The 18577-nt window shown below is 39.7% G+C and overlaps 1 protein-coding gene across 1 annotated transcript in view; it reads right to left on the bottom strand.

The window, feature by feature from the left end:
- Window positions 1-18577, bottom strand: part of LOC120877014 (fatty acid desaturase 2-like protein FADS2B) — a 43207-nt gene that overhangs the window by 15050 nt on the left and 9580 nt on the right. The window contains exons 2-4 of the mRNA XM_040259318.1: window positions 14266-14376; window positions 4628-4825; window positions 2349-2450 (exon numbers count right to left, since the gene is read on the bottom strand). Of these exons, the coding sequence (XP_040115252.1) occupies window positions 2349-2450; window positions 4628-4825; window positions 14266-14376 (411 nt within the window). The remainder of the gene's footprint in view (window positions 1-2348; window positions 2451-4627; window positions 4826-14265; window positions 14377-18577) is intronic.

The raw sequence follows: 18577 nt of genomic DNA on the forward strand, positions 1-18577 counted from the left end.
TCTCTAATTAACTTGTTTGGGACTTTTTTCTCTTTCAGTGAAAATCTTAAGGTTTTAACAGAGAAAAGGATTTGTAAGCACATCAACTTACTTGCATCCACTGGATGTATAAATGCATCTGTGTGGTTTGGGAAAATTATCTACCCTTTGATGTTCAGTTTCATCTTCAGTAAATATAGTATAATATAATGACATTTACCTGCATGGGTTGTTTAAGGAGACATGAATTGCTGTATGTAGAATACTGGCATATTGAGATATTAAATTTCTCTTCCCTTCCCATATTATGTTAATCATTTATAGAAGAATAAGCAATAGTCATAGTTTTTACTGAATATATGACATCTCTCAAAAAATGATTAATGTGTATTTTAGATCTCCAGTGCTCAATAGAGTAGCCCGTATCTATGTGTGGCCACTGAGCACTTAATAAGTGACCAGTCTAATTGAGGCGGGCTGTGTAAGGATATAATACATACTAGATTCAAAGCCTCAGAATGAAAAAAGAATTTTTAAATTTTTTATGTTAAAATGAAAATATTTGAAATATATACAGGAATAATAAAGTTGGAAGAGGGTATTTGCTGTGACCAGTGTGTTCTCTTGGCAAGATTCTGTTGGCTTTTGCCCTGCTTCATTCATCCCAAGGTCAAACTTGCCTATTATGCCAGGTGTCTCTTGACTTCCTACTTTTACATCCCAGCCCCCTTTGATGAAAAGGACTTCTTTTTTCAGTTTTAGTTCTAGAAGGTCTTGTAGGTCTTCATAGAACCATTCAACTTCAGCTTCTTCGGCATTAGTGTTTGGGGCCTAGACTTCGATTACTGTGATATTGAATGGTTTGCCTTGGAAACGAATAGAGATCATTCTTTAATTTTTGAGACTGCATCCAAGTACTGCATTTAGGACTCTTGTTGATTATGAAGGTTACTCCATTTCTTCTAAGGAATTTTTGCCCACAGTAGTAGATATAATGTTCATCTCAATTACATTCGCCCATTCTGGTCCATTTTAGTTCACTGATTCCTAAAATGTCAATGCTCACTCTTGCCATCTTCTGTTTGACCACTTCCAATTTGCCTTGATTCATGGGCTTAACATTCCAGGTTCCTACGCAATATCGCTCTTTACAGCGCTGGACTTTACTTCCACCACCAGTCACATCCACAGCTCACCACTGTTTTCACTTTGGCTCCGTCTCTTCATTCTTTCTGGAGTTATTTCCCCACTCTTCTCCAGTAGCACATTGGGTACCTACTGACCTGGGACTTCATCTTTCAATGTCATATCTTTTTGCCATTTCATCCTGTTCATGGGGTTATCAAGGCAAGAATATTGAAAAGGAGTACAAAATGAAGCAGGGCAAAGGCTAGCAGAGTTAGCTAGACTTGGATTACTGTGATTCTAAATGGTTTGCCTTGGAAACGAACAGAGATCATTCTGTCATTTGGTTTCTCACTAAATCCTAGAACACCATAGAAAAGCTGATATCCAGTTGAAGTCCTAGTTTTAGAGATGAGAACACTGAGAGCCAGAAATAGAATCTGACTTGTTCGAGGTTGCACAGTGAGCATTATCAGAGCCTGGGCTAAAACCTACTTTCATCAATCCATGTACTATTATCTAGCATCTGTCCATCTATCCATCCATCATTCCATCCATCCATCCATTCCTTCATGCATTCAACAAATGCTTATTGAAGGCCTACTGTGTGTTAGGCACTCTGTTAGGCACTGCATTTCAGGGGTGCATAGGATAGTGTTCTTGTCCTTCTGGAGCATATCTGAGGGGGATAAGACCAACTGCCCCTGCTTTTTCCAGCAGTCTGGGTTTTGCAACCCTCAACTCTTAAACCGAGCCATCTAACTTTCCGTGGTTTCTCTCTTTTGTTAAACTTTTATCTATTCTGCATTATTTCTTTTATTTATACATTGTCTTCCCAGGATTAAATGGTTTGCTGGATTCCCCTAGCCTCCTAGAAGTACATATCCAGACCCCTTCAAAGAATATCTCTACTCTTGACTTTATAGGGTATATGTCTTGAGAGGTGGTTCTTTAATGGTGTACCAGGGGTTGGGCCAAATAGTTTATTGGCTAAGAAAAAACAGAACTTCTTAAATAAAATTAACCATTTCTCCTAAACATTTAAAATTCTAATTTTAGCATATATGTTATAATGTTTGTATGTGTGTGTGTGTGTGTGTGTGTGTGTAGTCACTACATTGTTAGTATATTTACATTTACTTGTGGGGTGTGTAGTAACATTTTTTGCTGATAAGTGTATGTAGAAACCACTGCTTAGAGAAATGACTTTCAGAATCCCATCATACTCCTGGAACATTCTGTACCTTGAGATGACCGACTAGAAATTTTTGCATCAGGCGGTTCCACTTGGACTTCTTAAATACGGAAAGGTGTCCCATGTCATGTTGCAGAAATGAACCCTGAACCTAGAAGAGACAGGGTTACCGTCAGAGAAGTTGACAAGGTAAGAAGAGAGTAGTAAGTGGGCCCTCTGGTAGGTTCGGGAACCTGTGGGAATACTGAGAGATCTCTGTGTGCATCTGTCACACTTGCTGAGTTCTTTCCCATCTTTGTGCCTTTGCACAGGTGGTTCTGTTAGCTGACAATACTCTTCTCTCCACTGTCACAATCTTCCAGTGTGGAACGGAAGGAGGATGCCTTTGGAGTCAGGCTGACTAGGGCTCTAAACTGTCCTTCACCACTTTACAAGTTACACAACTCTTGGCAAGCTAGTTGGTACCTCTGAACTCAGTTCTTTGTTTGAGAAGCAGGGATTATAATATACCTTTCTCATTCAGCTGTTTTGCAGCTGAATACACATAAAATTCCTGATAATGCTAAGCAGTCAAATATTTGTTTCCTTTCTTGATTCCAAAAGTTGCTTTTCAAAGAATAAAGCAAGTTGACTTTTCAAGAAAAAAATGAGCAGATAAAATTTTGTAATTAACACTGATGTTAATTCTCCATGAAATCATCCCCAATTGCCTCAATTAGAATTAGATACCTCTTTCTGCTCCCACAGCACATGCTTGTTTCTTTTCCTTCTGCCTTATATCATGTCTAGATATTTCAACGACCAGCTCCTCCCCTGGAAGACTGTTTCCCAAGTGCAGGGTCAGGTGTGTTTCCCTTTGTGTCCACAATACAATATTGTGGTCATAGAATGCCATCTTCAGAGATCTGTGCTTCATTCAAAGGATTTATCAATTGCCCTGCTGCATGCCAGTTGCTGATTGCCATTTCTGGTAGCATACATGATACTTCAGTTCAGTTCAGTCGCTCAGTCGTGTCCAACTCTTTGCAACCCCATGAATCGCAGCATGCCAGGCCTCCCTGTCCATCACCAGTTCCCGGAGTTCACCCAAACTCACGTTCATCGAGTTGGTGATGCCATCCAGCCATCTCATCCTTGGTCGTCCCCTTTTCCTCCTGCCCCCAATCCCTCCCAGCATCACAGTCTTTTCCAATGAGTCAACTTTTTGCATGAGGTGGCCAAAGTACTGGAGCTTCAGCTTTAGCATCATTCCCTCCAAAGAAATCCCAGGGCTGATCTCCTTTAGAATATACTGGTTAGATCTCCTTGCAGTCCAAGGGACTCTCAAGAGTATTCTCCAACACCACAGTTCAAAAGCATCAATTCTTTGGCACTTAGCCTTCTTCACAGTCCAGCTCTCACATCCATAGATGACCACTGGAAAAACCATCCTATTATCATGTAATAATAAATAGACTCTCTTCATAGACTGGTGTATTGATAAGTATTGGTGAAATGAGGCTTTTGGCTAGGGTCTCAGGTAATTTTTTTAAAAAATACAGATATATAACTTCTTTTTAGTAGAATCTTTTTTTTTTAAAGTGGAAGCATGTTTAAACAGCATGTATAAATAGTGATATATATATGTGTATATATATATATACACACACACACACGTATAGGTATAAATTAATGTGGAGCTTCCTTTCTTCATGGTGGCTAAGACAGTAAAGAATCTGCCTGCAATGTGGGAGACTCGGATTTGATCCCTGGGTCAGGAAGATTCCCTGGTAAAGGGAATGGCAAGCTACTCCAGTATTCTTGCCTGAGGAAATCCATGGACAGAGGAGCCAGTTACAGTCCATGGGGTCAAAAAGGTTGGAAACAACTGAGCGATTAAAAAAGAGAACAAAATAAGCTCACGTGTGTGCCTATAGTCTTAACAAAATCATTGAACAACCATGAAAAATGTTGATTGGTTAATGAACGAAAGACAAAGGTGAAGGTAACATGGCCTAGAACGGAACTTCAGTTACTGACATTGTGTGGATAATGTCGGGCCAAGAGCAGCAACTGTCAAGGATATTTACCACATGCCAGTCTCTGTGCTAAGTACTCCACAGAGTAACTTGTTTAGTTCTCCTCAGAATATTTCCATAAAAACTTGTTACCCCATGTTACAGATAAGAGAACTGGGGCCCTGTGGGTTTTGAAAACTTGTTGGTGCCAGACACTGATGAGTAGCTTGCCAGGAAGTGCCAGGCAGCCACTGACACCAGTGTAAAGAGAGAAGAACAAATTCTGAAGCTTCCCACAGAGCCACTGCCTGGGCTTGGGATACCTACTTACCTGAGCAATCATGAGAAGAAGAGAAATGAATATTGTGACAAGCCAGCCACTGCCAAAATGCCACACTATTACCCAAGCCAGGGCCTCCAAAATCAAGATCTGGGCGAAGTGAAGGAAGAAGAACCCCAGGTTGGCATTGAACATATTCAACGTCTCTAATGTCCTCCGCAGTTCTTGGAAATCTTCCACCAACTGGGACTGTGAAATAAGCATGCAAGAAAGGAATTAGTTCCTTTAGTGGAGAGGGAGCACAGATGAGCATATATTATTAATCTATTTTATCAATATATGATACCTTAATTTTATGACTAGACATTTATTTATTTAATAAATATAATTAGGCATAATTTAAACAAAAAAATGAAACCTTAAAAAATTAACAAAAAGCAAAACGCTTATGGATTCCCTGACAAGGGATCAAAGCTGCACCCCCTGCATTGAAAGGAGAAGACTTAACAACTGGGCTGCCAGGGAAAACCCCTTAAATTAACTTTCTACTTTTCCAAACAAAAAGGTTTATTGAAGTATAGTTGATTAACCATGTTGTATTGGTTTCAGGTGTACAGCAAATCATATATATATATATATATATATATATATATATATATATATACACACACATATTGTTTCTTCAGATTCTACCCCATTGTAGACCATTACAAGATATTGAATATAGATCCCTGCCAAACAGTAGGTCCTTGTTGTTTGTCTGTTTTATATGTAGAAGTGTGTAGCTATTAATAATAATTGCCTTTTTGAATCAATGTGTTGTTTGATCTCTGATTATACTTTGGGGAACTTTGCTATCTATACAAATCTGTGTTACTTTCTATGTTATCATCTGTTTAGTGTGTGCAAAAGACTCCTTTATGAAAGATAGCATTTACTTAGATTAGCTCAAAGGATAAATTTCTTGTGAGATGCTCAGAAGCTCTACAGGAATGAGACAGAGTGTCTTGTGGTATTTGTGGTGTGTCTATTGGTTGAAGGAGTCCTTATTCTGTGTACATGTACTGTGCTTGTACATCAAGTGCTAGCATGGATTTGTGAACTTGCACGTACTCGAGAGTCAGTGAAAGGCCTGGGAAGAAATATCTCCTTAGCTTAATAACTATAATGGGTTTGAAACTCAGACTGTTGAGAAAGTGACCAGGGTATAAGAATGAAAACTTGATTGTTCAGATGTAAAAGAAAAGAGTAAAATTTGAAATATTAATAAAAAAGAGCTATGAACATAATCCTAGAAGCAAGAAAATTCATTTCAAAATTCACTGATACAACTTTTAAATGATCCAATACCTGGGAAAGGTCTGGATGGGCTCATCTCTAAAGACCCCATGAACATCAGAATGCTAGTGGCCACAGATAACTTTAATAGATCACACAAGTGTGCTAGTCAACAAAAGCGTTCAAAATACAGTACTTGGGTGCAAAATCAAAAATGAAAGATGATCTCTGTTCATTTCCAAGGGAAACCATTCACTAGCAGAGTACTCCAAGTCTGTGCGCTGATCACTAATGCTGATGAAGCTAAAGTTGGATGGTTCTCTGAAGATTTACAAGACCTTCTAGAACTAACACCAAAAAAAGATGTTCTTTTCATCATCAGTTCAGTTCAGTCGCTCAGTCGTGTCTGACACTTTGTGACCAAATGGACTGCCGCACACTAGGCTTCCCTGTCCATCATCAACTCCTGGAGCTTACTCAAACTCATGTCCATTTAGGTGGTGATGCCATCCAATCATCTCATCCTCTGTCATCCCCTTCTCCTCCCACATTCAGTCTATCCCAGCATCAGGGTCTTTCCAAATGAGTCGGTTCTTCACATCAGGTAGCCAAAGTATTGCAGTTTCAGCTTCAGCATCAGTCCTTTAAATGAATATTCAGGACTGATCTCCTTTAGGATGGACTGGTTGTATCTCCTTGCAGTCCAAGGGACTCTCAAGAGTCTTCTCCAACATCACAGTTCAAAAGCATCAATTATTCAGCGCTTAGCTTTCTTTCATCATAGGGGATTAGAATGCAAGGGAAGTCAAAAAGTATCTGGAGTAACAGGCAAGCTTGGCCTTGGAGTACTAAATGAAGCTCAGCAGAAGCTAACAGAGTTTTCCCAAGAGAACAGACCAGTCGTAACAAACACCCTCTTCCAACAACATAAAAGATGACTCTACACATGGACATCACCAGATAGTCAATACCAAAATCAGATTGATTATATTCTTTGCAGCCAAAGATAGAGAAGCTCTATACAGTCAGCAAAAACAAGACCAGGAACTGATTATGGATCAGATCATGAACTCCTTATTGCCAAATTCAGACTGAAATTGAAGAAAGTAGGGGAAACCACTAGGCCATTCATGTATGACCTAAAGTAAATCACTTGCTGTTATACAGTGGAAGTGAGAAATAGATTCAAGGGATAACATCTGATAGTCAGAGTGCCTGAAGAACTATGGACCTAGGTTCATAAATTGTACTGGAGGTGGTGATCAAAATCATCCACAAGGACAATAACTGCAAAATGACAAAGTAGTGTTTGAGGAGCCCTTACAAATATCTGAGAAAAGAAGAGAAGTGAAAGGCAAAGGAGAAAAAGAAAGATATACCTATCTGAATGCAGAGTTCCAAAGAATAGCAAGGAGAGATAAGAAAGCCTTCCTCACTGATCAATGCAAAGAAATAGAGGAAAACAATAGAATGGGAAAGACTGGAGATCTGTTCGAGAAAATTCGGGCAATTTGCATACAAAGACGGGCACAATAAAGGACAGAAACCATATGGACCTAACAGAAGCAGAAGATATCCAGAAGAGGTGGCAAGAATACAGAGAAAAACTGTACAAAAAAGATCTTAATGAACCAGATAATCATGATGGTTTTGTGATCACTCACCTAGAGGCAGACATGCTGGAGTGTGAAGTTAAGTAGGCCTTAGGAAGCATCACTACCAACAAAGGTAGCAGAGGTGATAGAATTCCAGCTGAGCTATTTCAAATCCTAAAAGATGATGCTGTTAAAGTGCTGCATTCAATATGCCGGCAAACATGGGAAACTCAGCAGTGGCCACAGGACCTGAAAAATCAATTTTCATCCCAATCCCAAAGAAAGGCAATGCCAAAGGATGTTCAAACTTCTGCACAATTGCAGTCACTTCACACGTTAACAAAAGAATTCTTAAAATTATCCAATCTAGGCTTCAATAATACGTGAACCAAGAACTTCCAGATGTTCAAGCTGAATCTAGAAGAGGCAGAGAATCCAGCAATCAAATTGCTAATATCTGTTGGATCATAGAGAAAGCAAAGGAATTCCAAAAGACATCTACTTCTGCTTCACTCACTGTGCTAAAGCCTTTGACCATGTGGATCACAGCAAACTGTGGAAAATTCTTAAATCACTGGGAATACCAGACTGCCTTACCTGCCTACTGAGCAACCCATATGTAGGTCAAGAAGTAACAGAATTGGACATGGAACAACCGAGTGGTTCCAAATTAGGAAAGGAGTACATCAAGGCTGTATGCTGTCACTCTGCTTATTTAACTTCTATGCAGAGTATATCATGAGAAATATTGGGCTGAATGAAGCAGAAGCTGGAATCAAGATTGCCAGGAGAAATATCAATAACCTTATATATGCAGATGACAGCACCCTTATGGCAGAAAGCGAAGAGGACCTAAAGAGCCTCTTGATGAAGATGAAAGAAGAGAGTGAAAAGCTGGTTTAAAATTCAAGATTCAAAAATAAAGATCATGGCAACTGGTCCCATGATTTCATGACAAATAGATGGGGTAAACAATAAAAACAGTGACAGACTTTATTTTCTTGGGCTCCCAGATCACTGCAGATTATGACTGCAGCCATGAAACTGAACCTTGCTTGCTCCTTGGAAGAAAAGACAAAACTAGACAACATTTTAAAAAGCAGAGACATTACTTTGCCAACAAGTGTCTGTCTAGTCAAAGCTATGGTTTTTCTAGTAGTAATGTATGGATGTGAGAATTGGACTATAAAGAAGTCTGAGCATCAGAGAATTGATGCTTGAACTGTTGTGTTGGAGAAGACTCTTTAGAGTCCCTTGGACTGCAAGAAGATCAAACCAGTCAATCCTAAAGGAAATCAGTCTTGAATATCCATTGGAAGGGCTGTTGTTGAAGCTGAAATTCCAATCCTTTGACCACATAATAGGAAGAGCTGACTCATTGGAAAAGACCCCAATGCTGGGAAAGATTGAAGGTATGAGGAAAAGGGGACAACAGAGAATGAGATGGCTGGATGGCATCACCAACTCAGGGGATATGAGTTTGAACAAGCTCTGGGAGATGGTGAAGGACAGGGGAGCCTGGTGTGCTGCAGTCCATGAGGTCACAAAGAGTCAGACACAACCTAGCAACTGAACAACAGCAACAGGGTGTTTCCAAGCTTGGCTGATTTTACCATCACAGTCACTGTACTGTTGGGGATCACTAAAGCCCAGAAGAGTGATTAATGTGAAATCCTCAGCAAGTGATGGAAGCTGGACTTTAGCCTGTACTTCCTGACATTCAGTTTTGTGCTCAAACACTAATTGTCTATATACATATCTCTGGGTAATCACAGATGCACAAAGAAAATTCATATCAGCTCTTTACCCTCAGGGATCAGCACTGTTTTAGATAATGAACAATTATAGCTCTCAGCCATGAATGGGATTATGTTTTCCTTAGAGAAAATATTTAGGAAAAACAACAAGGCTCTGCATCATTTCCTCTTTTTAACCTAGTGCATCCTGCCCTAAATGATTCTGTAAGTTTAGAGGTTTGCAAATTACTTGCATGACTGCTGAGTTTATGATAATTGTAGTCTCTAAAGTTTATTGAACATTTTCTATATTCCGGGCACTGTTCTAAGCACTTTAAATGCCTTTAACTCTTTCAGTAATGTCCCAATAACACTTATATGGTTGATTCTATTGTTGCTATTTTACACAAAGAGACACTGAACCACAGACAGGTTTGGTAACTGGCCTAGACTCATATCTCACAGTCTCAAGCCCTTCAAAGTCAAGGTCCCAAGATGGATGAGCCATGGTAGAAAGTTGTGACCAAACATGGTCAGAAGGGAATGGCAAACCACTTCAGTATTCTTGCCTCAAGAATCCCATGAACAGTATGAAAAGGCTAAAGCTCTGACACTGAAAGATGAGCCCCCCCAGGTAAGTAGATGTCCAATATACCACTGGGAAACTGGAGAAATAGCACCAGAAAGAATATAAGTCTAGGCCAAGGCAGAAATGACACCCAGTTATGGATGTGTTTAGTGGGGAAAGTAAAGCCTGATGATGTAAACAACAATATTGCATAGAGACCTGGAAAGTTAGGTCCATGAATCAAGGTAAACTGGACGTGGTCAAGCAGGAGATGGCAAGAGTGAACATCAACATTTTAGGAATCAGTGAACTACAATGTAAGGGAATGGGTGAATTTAATTCATAAGACCATTGTATCTACTACTGTGGTCAAGAATCCCTTAGAAGAAATGGAGTAGCTCTCATAGTCAACAAAAGAGTCTAAAATGTAGTACTTGGGTGCATTTTCAAAAATGAGACTATGATCTCTGTTCGATTCCAAGGCAAACCATGCAGTATCACAGTAATCCAAATCTATGCCCTGACCCCTAATGCTGAAGAAGCTGAATTTGAATGGTTCTCTGAAGTCCTACCACACCTTATAGAACTAACGCCAAAAAAAAGATGTCCTTTTCATCATAGGGAATTGGAACACAAAAGTAGGAAGTCAAGAGATACCTGGAGTAATAGGCAAGCTTGGCCTTGGAGTACAAAATGAAACTAGGCAAAGGCTAACAAATTTTTGCCAAGAGAATGCACTGGTTATAGCAAACACCCTCGTCCAACAACACAAGAAACGACTCTACACATGGACATCACCAGATCGTCAATCCTGAAATCAGATTGATTATATTCTTTGTGGCCAAAGATGGAGAAGCTCTATATATCAGCAAAAACAAGACCAGGAGCTGATTATGGCTCAGATCATGAACTCCTTATTGCCAAATTCAGACTGAAATTGAAGAAAGTAGGGAAAACCACTAAGCCATTCAGGTATGAACTTGCAGTAATACAGTGGAAGTGACAAATAAATTCAAGGGATAAGATCTGATAGAATGCCTGAAGAACTATGGACAGAGGTTCATAACATTGTATTGGAGGTGGTGATCAAAATCATCCCCAAGGAAAAGAAAAGCAAAATGGCAAAGTGGTATCTGAAGAGGCCTTACAAATATCTGAGAAAAGAAGAGAAGTGAAAGGCAAAGGAGAAAAGGAAAGATATACCCAACTGAATGCAGATTTCCAGAGAATAGCAAGTAGAGATAAGAAACCATTCTTACACGAACAAAGCAAGAAGTAGAGGAAAATGATAGAATGGAAAAAACTAGAGATCTCTTCAACAAAATTGGAGATGTCAAGGGAACATTTCATGCAAAGATGGGCACAATAAAGGACAGAAATGGTAAAGACCTAACAGAAAAGAAGATAGTAAGAAGATGTGGCAAGGATAAAGAGAATTATACAAAAAAAGCTCTAATGATCCAGATAACCACAATGATATGGTCATTCACCTAGAGCCAAACATTTTGGACTGTGAAGTCAAGTAGGCCTTAGAAAGCACTGATATGAAAAATGCTAATGGAGGTGATTTAATGCTAATGGAGGTGGTATAATTCCAGATGAACTATTTGAAATCCCAAAAGATAATGCTATTATAGTGCTACACTCGATATGCTAGCAAATTTGGAAAACTCAGCAGTAGTCACAGGACTTGAAAAATCAATTTTCATTCCAATCCCAAAGAAAGGCAACACCAAAGAACATTCAAAATACCACACAATTGCTCTCATTTCACATGCTAGCAAGGTAATGCTCAAAATCTTTCAAACTAGGCTTCAACAGTGCATGAACTGAGAACTTCCAGATATACAAGTTGGATTTAAAAAAAGGAAGAGGAATCAAAAAATCAAATTACCAATATCTGTTGGATCATGGAAAAAGTAAGAGAATTAAAAAACAAAAACAAAACCTGCTTCACTGACTACTCTAATATTCCTCTGGGTTTATTATTTCTTCTCACCCTTTGTGGATCGCAACAATCTGTGGAAAACTCATAACAAAATGGGAGTACTAGACCATCTTTCCTGCCTCCTGAGAAACCTGTACGCAGGTCAAGAAGCAACAGTTCTAACCAGACTTGGAACAATGGACTGGTTCCAAATTGGGAAAGGAGTATGTCAAGGCTGTATATTATCATCCTGCATATTTAAATTATATGCAGAGTATATCATGTGAAATGCTGTGCTGGATGAAGCAGAAGCTGGAATCAAAATTGCTGGGAGAAATATCAACAACTTCAGATAAGATCATACCGCTCTAATGGCAGAAAGTGAAGAGGAATTAAAGAGTCTGTTGATGAAGGTAAAAGAGGAGAGTAAAAAAGCTGGCTTCAAACTCAACATTCAAAAAATGAAGATCATGGCATTCAGTCCAATCACTTTATGGCAAATAGATGGGGAAAAATAGAAACAGTGACAGACTTTATTTTCTTGGGCTCCAAAAGTCACTGAAGCTGGTGACTGCAGCCATGAAATTAAAAGATGCTTGCTTCTTGGAAGAAAAGCAGTGACAAACCTAAATAGCATATTCAAAAGCAGAGACGTTACTTTGCCAACAAATGTCCATATAGTCAAAGCTATGGGTTTTCCAGTAGTCAGGTATGGATATGAGAGTTGGACATGAAAGAAGGCTGAGCATCAAAGAATTGTTGCTTTTGAACTGTGGTGTTGGAGAAAACTCTTGAGCGTCCCTTGGACAGCATGGAGATCAAACCTATTAGCCCTATAGGAAATCAACCCTGAATTTGCATTGAAATGACTGATGGTTAAGCTGAAGTTCCAATATATTGGCCCCCTGATGGAAAGAACCAACTCATTGTAAAAGACGCTGGTGCCTGGAAAGGTTGAGGACAGGAAGAGCAGAGGGCAACAGAGGATGAGATGGTTGGATGGCATCATGGACTCAATGGAAACTCAAGCAAACTCTGGGAAATAGTGTGGGAACATGTAGGCCTGGTGTGCTGCAGTTCACAGGGTCGCGAAGAGTCAGACATGACTTACTGACAGAACAACAATATCTCGGCTCCTACACCTTGTCATAGGAACCGGGCTGTGTCCAGGCTGTCTGCCTGATGGCTCACTCGTCTCAGTACAGTGTGTTGCTTCCTGACACACAGCCTTGAGGGATGCACATGGGCCTCAGGTGTCAGCCTAAGTATTCGTCTTGGGCCTGCACTTAACCAGTCCTCTTTCCTCAGATTCCTCCTATCCCCTTGTGAGTTTGTTTCTTCATTTCTTTTTTTTTTCTTTTTTTTTCTTCATTTCTTAAAATGGAAATATAATTCATATTCTTTCTGCTGCACAGTGATATCTGGATCACCACCTTGTACAAAGTATTTCAACACCCGTGGTGGATTCATGTCAATGTATGGCAAAACCAATATAGAATTGTAAAGTAAAATTAAAAAAAATAAAAAAAAAAGAATGGTACAATTGTAAGCTGTTTTAAAACATGAAGTGCAAGAAAAAAAAAAAAAAGTGAAGTGCTTAATATTACCTAAAATCCCTTTAAGCTTTGTGTGCAACCATTCTAGTAAATTCTAGTCTTATGGAGGCCCTGCCCTTTGAAGACAGTTTTTCAGTCAACCAAAGTCTTGGTGAAATAAAAAAGTGGTGCTTTCCATGGGGAATACCCAAAGGTTTGGAGCCAGGAAGAGGTGAACTGGAGTTCCTGTCTTTGGTTTTCAGAAGATAGTTTATTCTCCTGGAACTGTAATTTCTCCAATTGTAAAAAGAGCTATAATTAGGATATAGTCACATCATTGATTCAATATCTATTTATGGAATTCCTACTACAGGTCCAATCCTGCACTGGTAGGTACTGAGGACTCAGGGATGAGCAAAATTGACAGTCTCTGCTCTCATGGAAACTGGTTTAACAGGGAACATCAAACAATTATAAGCATGGAAAAAGAAAAGTTACTTGTAAGTTGTGTGGCGAGAAGTAGGTAGAAACATGGAATTACTGTTTGGCACAGGGCCAAGCATCCCATTCCTTTGTTTCTCAGAGGTTTAAGAATTCTGAGGATCTCAGGAGGATGTCATTATTTTGAAATATTTGGAATCCATTCATTTATGCTATTTGGAGAAGGCAATGGCAACCCACTCCAGTACTCTTGCCTGGAAAATCCCATGGATGGAGGAGCCTGCTGGGCTGCAGTCCATGGGGTTGCTAAGAGTCAGACACAACTGAGCAACTTCAATTTCCCTTTTCACTTTCATGCACTGGAGAAGGAAATGGCAACCCACTCCAGTGTTCTTGCCTGGAGAATCCCAGGGATGGGGGAGCCTGGTGGGCTGCCGTCTATGGGGTTGCATGGAGTCGGACATGACTGAAGTGACTTAGCAGCATTTATGCTATTGCAGGTCCTCCCAGGCAGAATGGCTGGTTTCCCACAGAAAATGATAAGTTGGCCCTGTAATATACCTCTTCCTCATCCCTCCACATACTCTTGGGTCCTGAGACCTCACTCACATTTTTGTTTCTCTCCTGATTGGGCTCTTCTGGAGCAAGCTCTCCGATGAGCAGTGGTTTAAGGTACAACTGCACAATGTCAGGGTTCGGATGCATGGCTCTGAAGACGTCCTATGAATCAGAGAGAACTGTTAGAGGCTTAAAAATGACATGCTTGAGCACAGATATCTCCCCTTTCTTACCTTGTTCTGTACCGACCTTAGGAGTCAGCACAGACTATGTTATAGAGCATTTACTTCTAACTCTAGGTTGACACTTCAAGTTCATTGATCAGAATTACCCTTGAAATTCTTCTATGAAGTCTCACACTGGAGATCCACCCACTGAGTGCATGGCTTACTAGGCAAGTCCTGGGTAGAAAGTTGATCCCCAAGCATTGGAAGAGATCGTTGTTTATTTTATTGAGTCCAGAAGAAGTAGTTGGCTTTGAGATTATGGGCCGCGGTGAATCTTTAGAGTCAAACCTCAGGCTTGGTGTGGAAGTTGCCCACACTGTTTGGAGCATGCAGCAACCAAGACTGCCTATGCAAGTCACATCTATCAGAGTTTCCCTTTTAGTTCTTGGTCAAGGACCAGGGGACAGAGGCTCTTGAATTATTTCCAAGGAAAGACAAGTTAAAGTTGATGATAACAAATGTCTAAGAGAGCATGGGAGCAAAGCCCTCGAACCCTTAGTTGTCTAAAGTGGCACTTTCTTGGATAAGTTTATCACTGAAGAAGCCTTAGCACTCTTTCTAAACAAACAAACAAAAAAACACCATAGCATTCGCTGTGGGGGCTGGAGACAGGCACAAAATACAGCTGACCCACTATGTTTTTCCAACTCCATTCCCATGTTAAGTAGTAACTCCAAGTGGCTATGAGAAGCAGTGTTGGTTCCCACGTCCTGCTTAAGTTTGGAAATAAGATATAGACTTTTTTTTTTCCTCGAGGGATTTAAACTGCTTTGGGGGAAGGAGGTTTCTCCAAGAGTAAGATACTGGACTTCTTGCTATTATGGTTTTGAGAATAGGAATGGTCAATATGAAGAAAAATAACCAAGGTTTATTAATTTGAATATGTGGAATCCACACACAACACCCTGGAGTGGTGGTGTTGCAGAGTGCTGATTAAGAAACTGGATCCCTGAGCAGGCTTCCTACATATAAGTCTATGCTTGCTGTGTAATTGTGGACAAGTCTCTTGACCAGTCCATGCTCCTGTTTTCTCTTCCCTAACACGGGAGTGATGGTAATAACTACACAATTTATAAAGTTATTATAAAAATTAAGTGAGTTGATTAGAATCTGAGTGGTTTATAGTAAATTCTCAAACATATTAGCTCTCTTTCCTATACGTGTGTCTCTGGGCTTCCCTGGTGGATCAGATGGTAAAGAATCCGCCTGCAATGCGGGAGACCCCGGTTAGATCCCTGGGTTGGGAAGATCCCCTGGAGAAGGGAATGGCACCCACTCCAGTATTCCGGGCTGGAGAATTCCATGAACAGAGGAGCCTGGTGGGCTACAGTTCATGGCCTTGCAAAGAGTTGTACACGACTGAATGACTAAGATACACAGGATAAGAGCCACCTGCCTTCCTTCTCTTCAATAAAATATAACAGTTCAGAGATTGTCTTTCCATACTCCACTCGGAGGGAGCTCTGAATTGTTTTAGTGAATACAATGAACCCTCCATCTTCAAAATCTAAAGCAACTTTAGATACATCTAGAACTACATACAAACCTACACATAAAGCATTTCCATATGTATAGGCTTGTATGTGTGTGTATATATATATATATATATATAGAATGAATGAGGTTATTCAGAAGGGTGCAATATCAACTTTTTAGACTCACTTTTCTAGATTCAGTGATGCAAGAAGGGATTTGTATCTATGAGAACCAGTCCAGGATCCACTGTTCCTTCTGCCTTTGTATACTTTCTCTGACGCCTTTGGGAAATGCTGCTTTCAGAGATGTGTTTTTGTTGTCACATTCAATGACCCTAAAGTTAGTTTACCTAACCAGGATGAGAGTCATTCAGTGATTAACAATGTGACTAAAACATTTCAGGGTGGCCCATACTGAAAAATCATGTTCTGCCTGCTATTAAGGAACAGATGAGAGCGAGAAACATTCTGAGGGATCAAGATCAGAGTGTAGAGCAGGGGTGAGGCCCTGGACTTGCATCTTACTCTGAGAAGTCACCCAGAGCCCTGGAACAGTGTGCTGATGCTAATATTCCTCTGGGTTCACTGTTTATTCTGATCTTCAGCAAGATTCACAGGTCAATACTGTAACAACAGAGCCTGAAGACCTAAAGAATTTTCCAGAAGAGTAAGAATTGCCCTACTGTGTGTAACTCTTTTCATTGTATTAATGGGCAGTACAAATATGGCTCAGGCAGTCTTAGAATATTCAGTTCGAAGGAATTTACTATTAGAGTCTAGATACTGAGTAAGTTGTGAAATCTTCTCAAAAGGCCTTCAAAAATGAGTTTGTTTCTTTGTTTTAATTAACTTTATTTGACAAGTATGCTCCTCCTGAAGAAAGTCCAGGGGTAAATGAAGGGGAGAGAGAGTAACACCATTTTTTTAGTGTATCCTGTGTGCAAGGTGCTCTATGGGCCAACTCATCATCATCAACTTACTTCTGTGAGGTTCGATCATTTTTGTTATACATATAAAGACTCCAAATCTCAGAACATTGCCACAGCAAGTGGGAGAGCCAGGATTTGAACTCAAGGCTATGTGGCTTTAAAGCCAGGAAGCCATAAAGGTCCATTCCAGCCTTAACATGAACAGTTCTTTTCCTGAAAGAAGGGTGACACAAGATTGTTTTGGGAGGATGTTAAGATCAGTATATGCATGCTAGGCAGTTAGTAAAGTATTTCACCACCTTAGGTTTTAATGATGTACATCACTTTGTCTGTGGCCCCAACCTACTTCTCCAGGTTTATCTCTCACCATACTCTTCATGCCTCATCCTATCCAATGGAACTCTCCCTATTCGATAAACATTCCATGACCCTGTATAGTTCTGAAGCTTTGTAATACATACTGCTCCCTTTGCCTTGACTGCTTTCCTCCATTTTTTTTTTCCTACTTAAAAGTTCCTTCTCAGTCTTGAACATCCAGATGAAATGTGGCTTCTCAACACAGTCAGGAAAGTTATTTATGATCTCTTCTGGGCTCCCATGACACTTTGTTCCTAAAGCTTTTCAAATGATGTTGCAGTGAACCTGTTGTATTCACAAAGGCCTTCTCTAGTGGCTTTTGACTTTTTTGAAGACTGAGACAATGCATTATTGATTAAATTATACCTGATGTTTTTCACTGTGCCTGGAATATGACATGTGATCAAGAGATGTTGGATGAATAAGGGGAAGGGTGAATGAATAGAGCAGTATATGACTTCTCTAAAAAGGAGAAAGTTGAGAAGTATTGAGTTCAAAGGATATGGGTCTTAAGCACTACTGTCTCTTCCCCACCCTCGGCATCTCTATTTTCTGATCTCTTAACTATTTTGTTATCTCTCATTTTCATCTGTTATCTTTTGATTCACTTCTCAACCATCATCTCTATTTCCTAACCTATTCATAAATTAACACTGTAGCCCCTCTTAAAACTGATCATTTCCCAAACAGTATCAGCAGAGAGGAAAGATGTGATTATTTTTGCTTTCACAGTGACTTTGAAATCCTGCTGATTTTTTGCTGATATTTAATGGGGGCTGGAAATGTGTCCATTATTGGAAGAGCAGTATGATCCCTAGTGGGAGAGACAAGTATGTAAAGTGAGAAGGCCTGAGAAGGATCATGTCCTTATAATTTAACTACTGTATACAGGCTGTACCCCGCATCAAGTCACTTGGCCTAAAGGGTACGTGTGGGTTGAAATTCAGGAGTCACTCCATTTGCCAAATCTTGTTCTGCAATCAATCAAAGTGTGTGCCTATTAAATTTACACCAAAATACACTAGAGGGAGCAGTGCAGTATGTTGTTTATATTAGGAAATGTGCTTAATCTCTGAAGCTTTGTTTTCTAACTGTGGATACTGCTTAGTCTGCTCCATGGGCTCATTTATCCCTTCATTCATTTATTCCGTCATTACAAAACCTTGCTGAAGACTTAGCCAAGCATCAAAAAGCTTAAGCTTTGGAATCAGATGCTATTAAAATGATGTTGTTTTCATATTATTATTATTATTTGGTTCCTCTGAAGTGGGTTGAAATTTCCCAAAATTCAGAAAAAAAAAAAAAAACCCACCCATGGTGAATTTATGTATATAGTCACAAAACAATAGAACTAGAACATAGATTTTGATTTACT

Source organism: Oryx dammah, unplaced genomic scaffold, assembly GCF_014754425.2.
Source record: "Oryx dammah isolate SB20612 unplaced genomic scaffold, SCBI_Odam_1.1 HiC_scaffold_17, whole genome shotgun sequence".
Classification (NCBI taxonomy): domain Eukaryota; kingdom Metazoa; phylum Chordata; class Mammalia; order Artiodactyla; family Bovidae; genus Oryx; species Oryx dammah.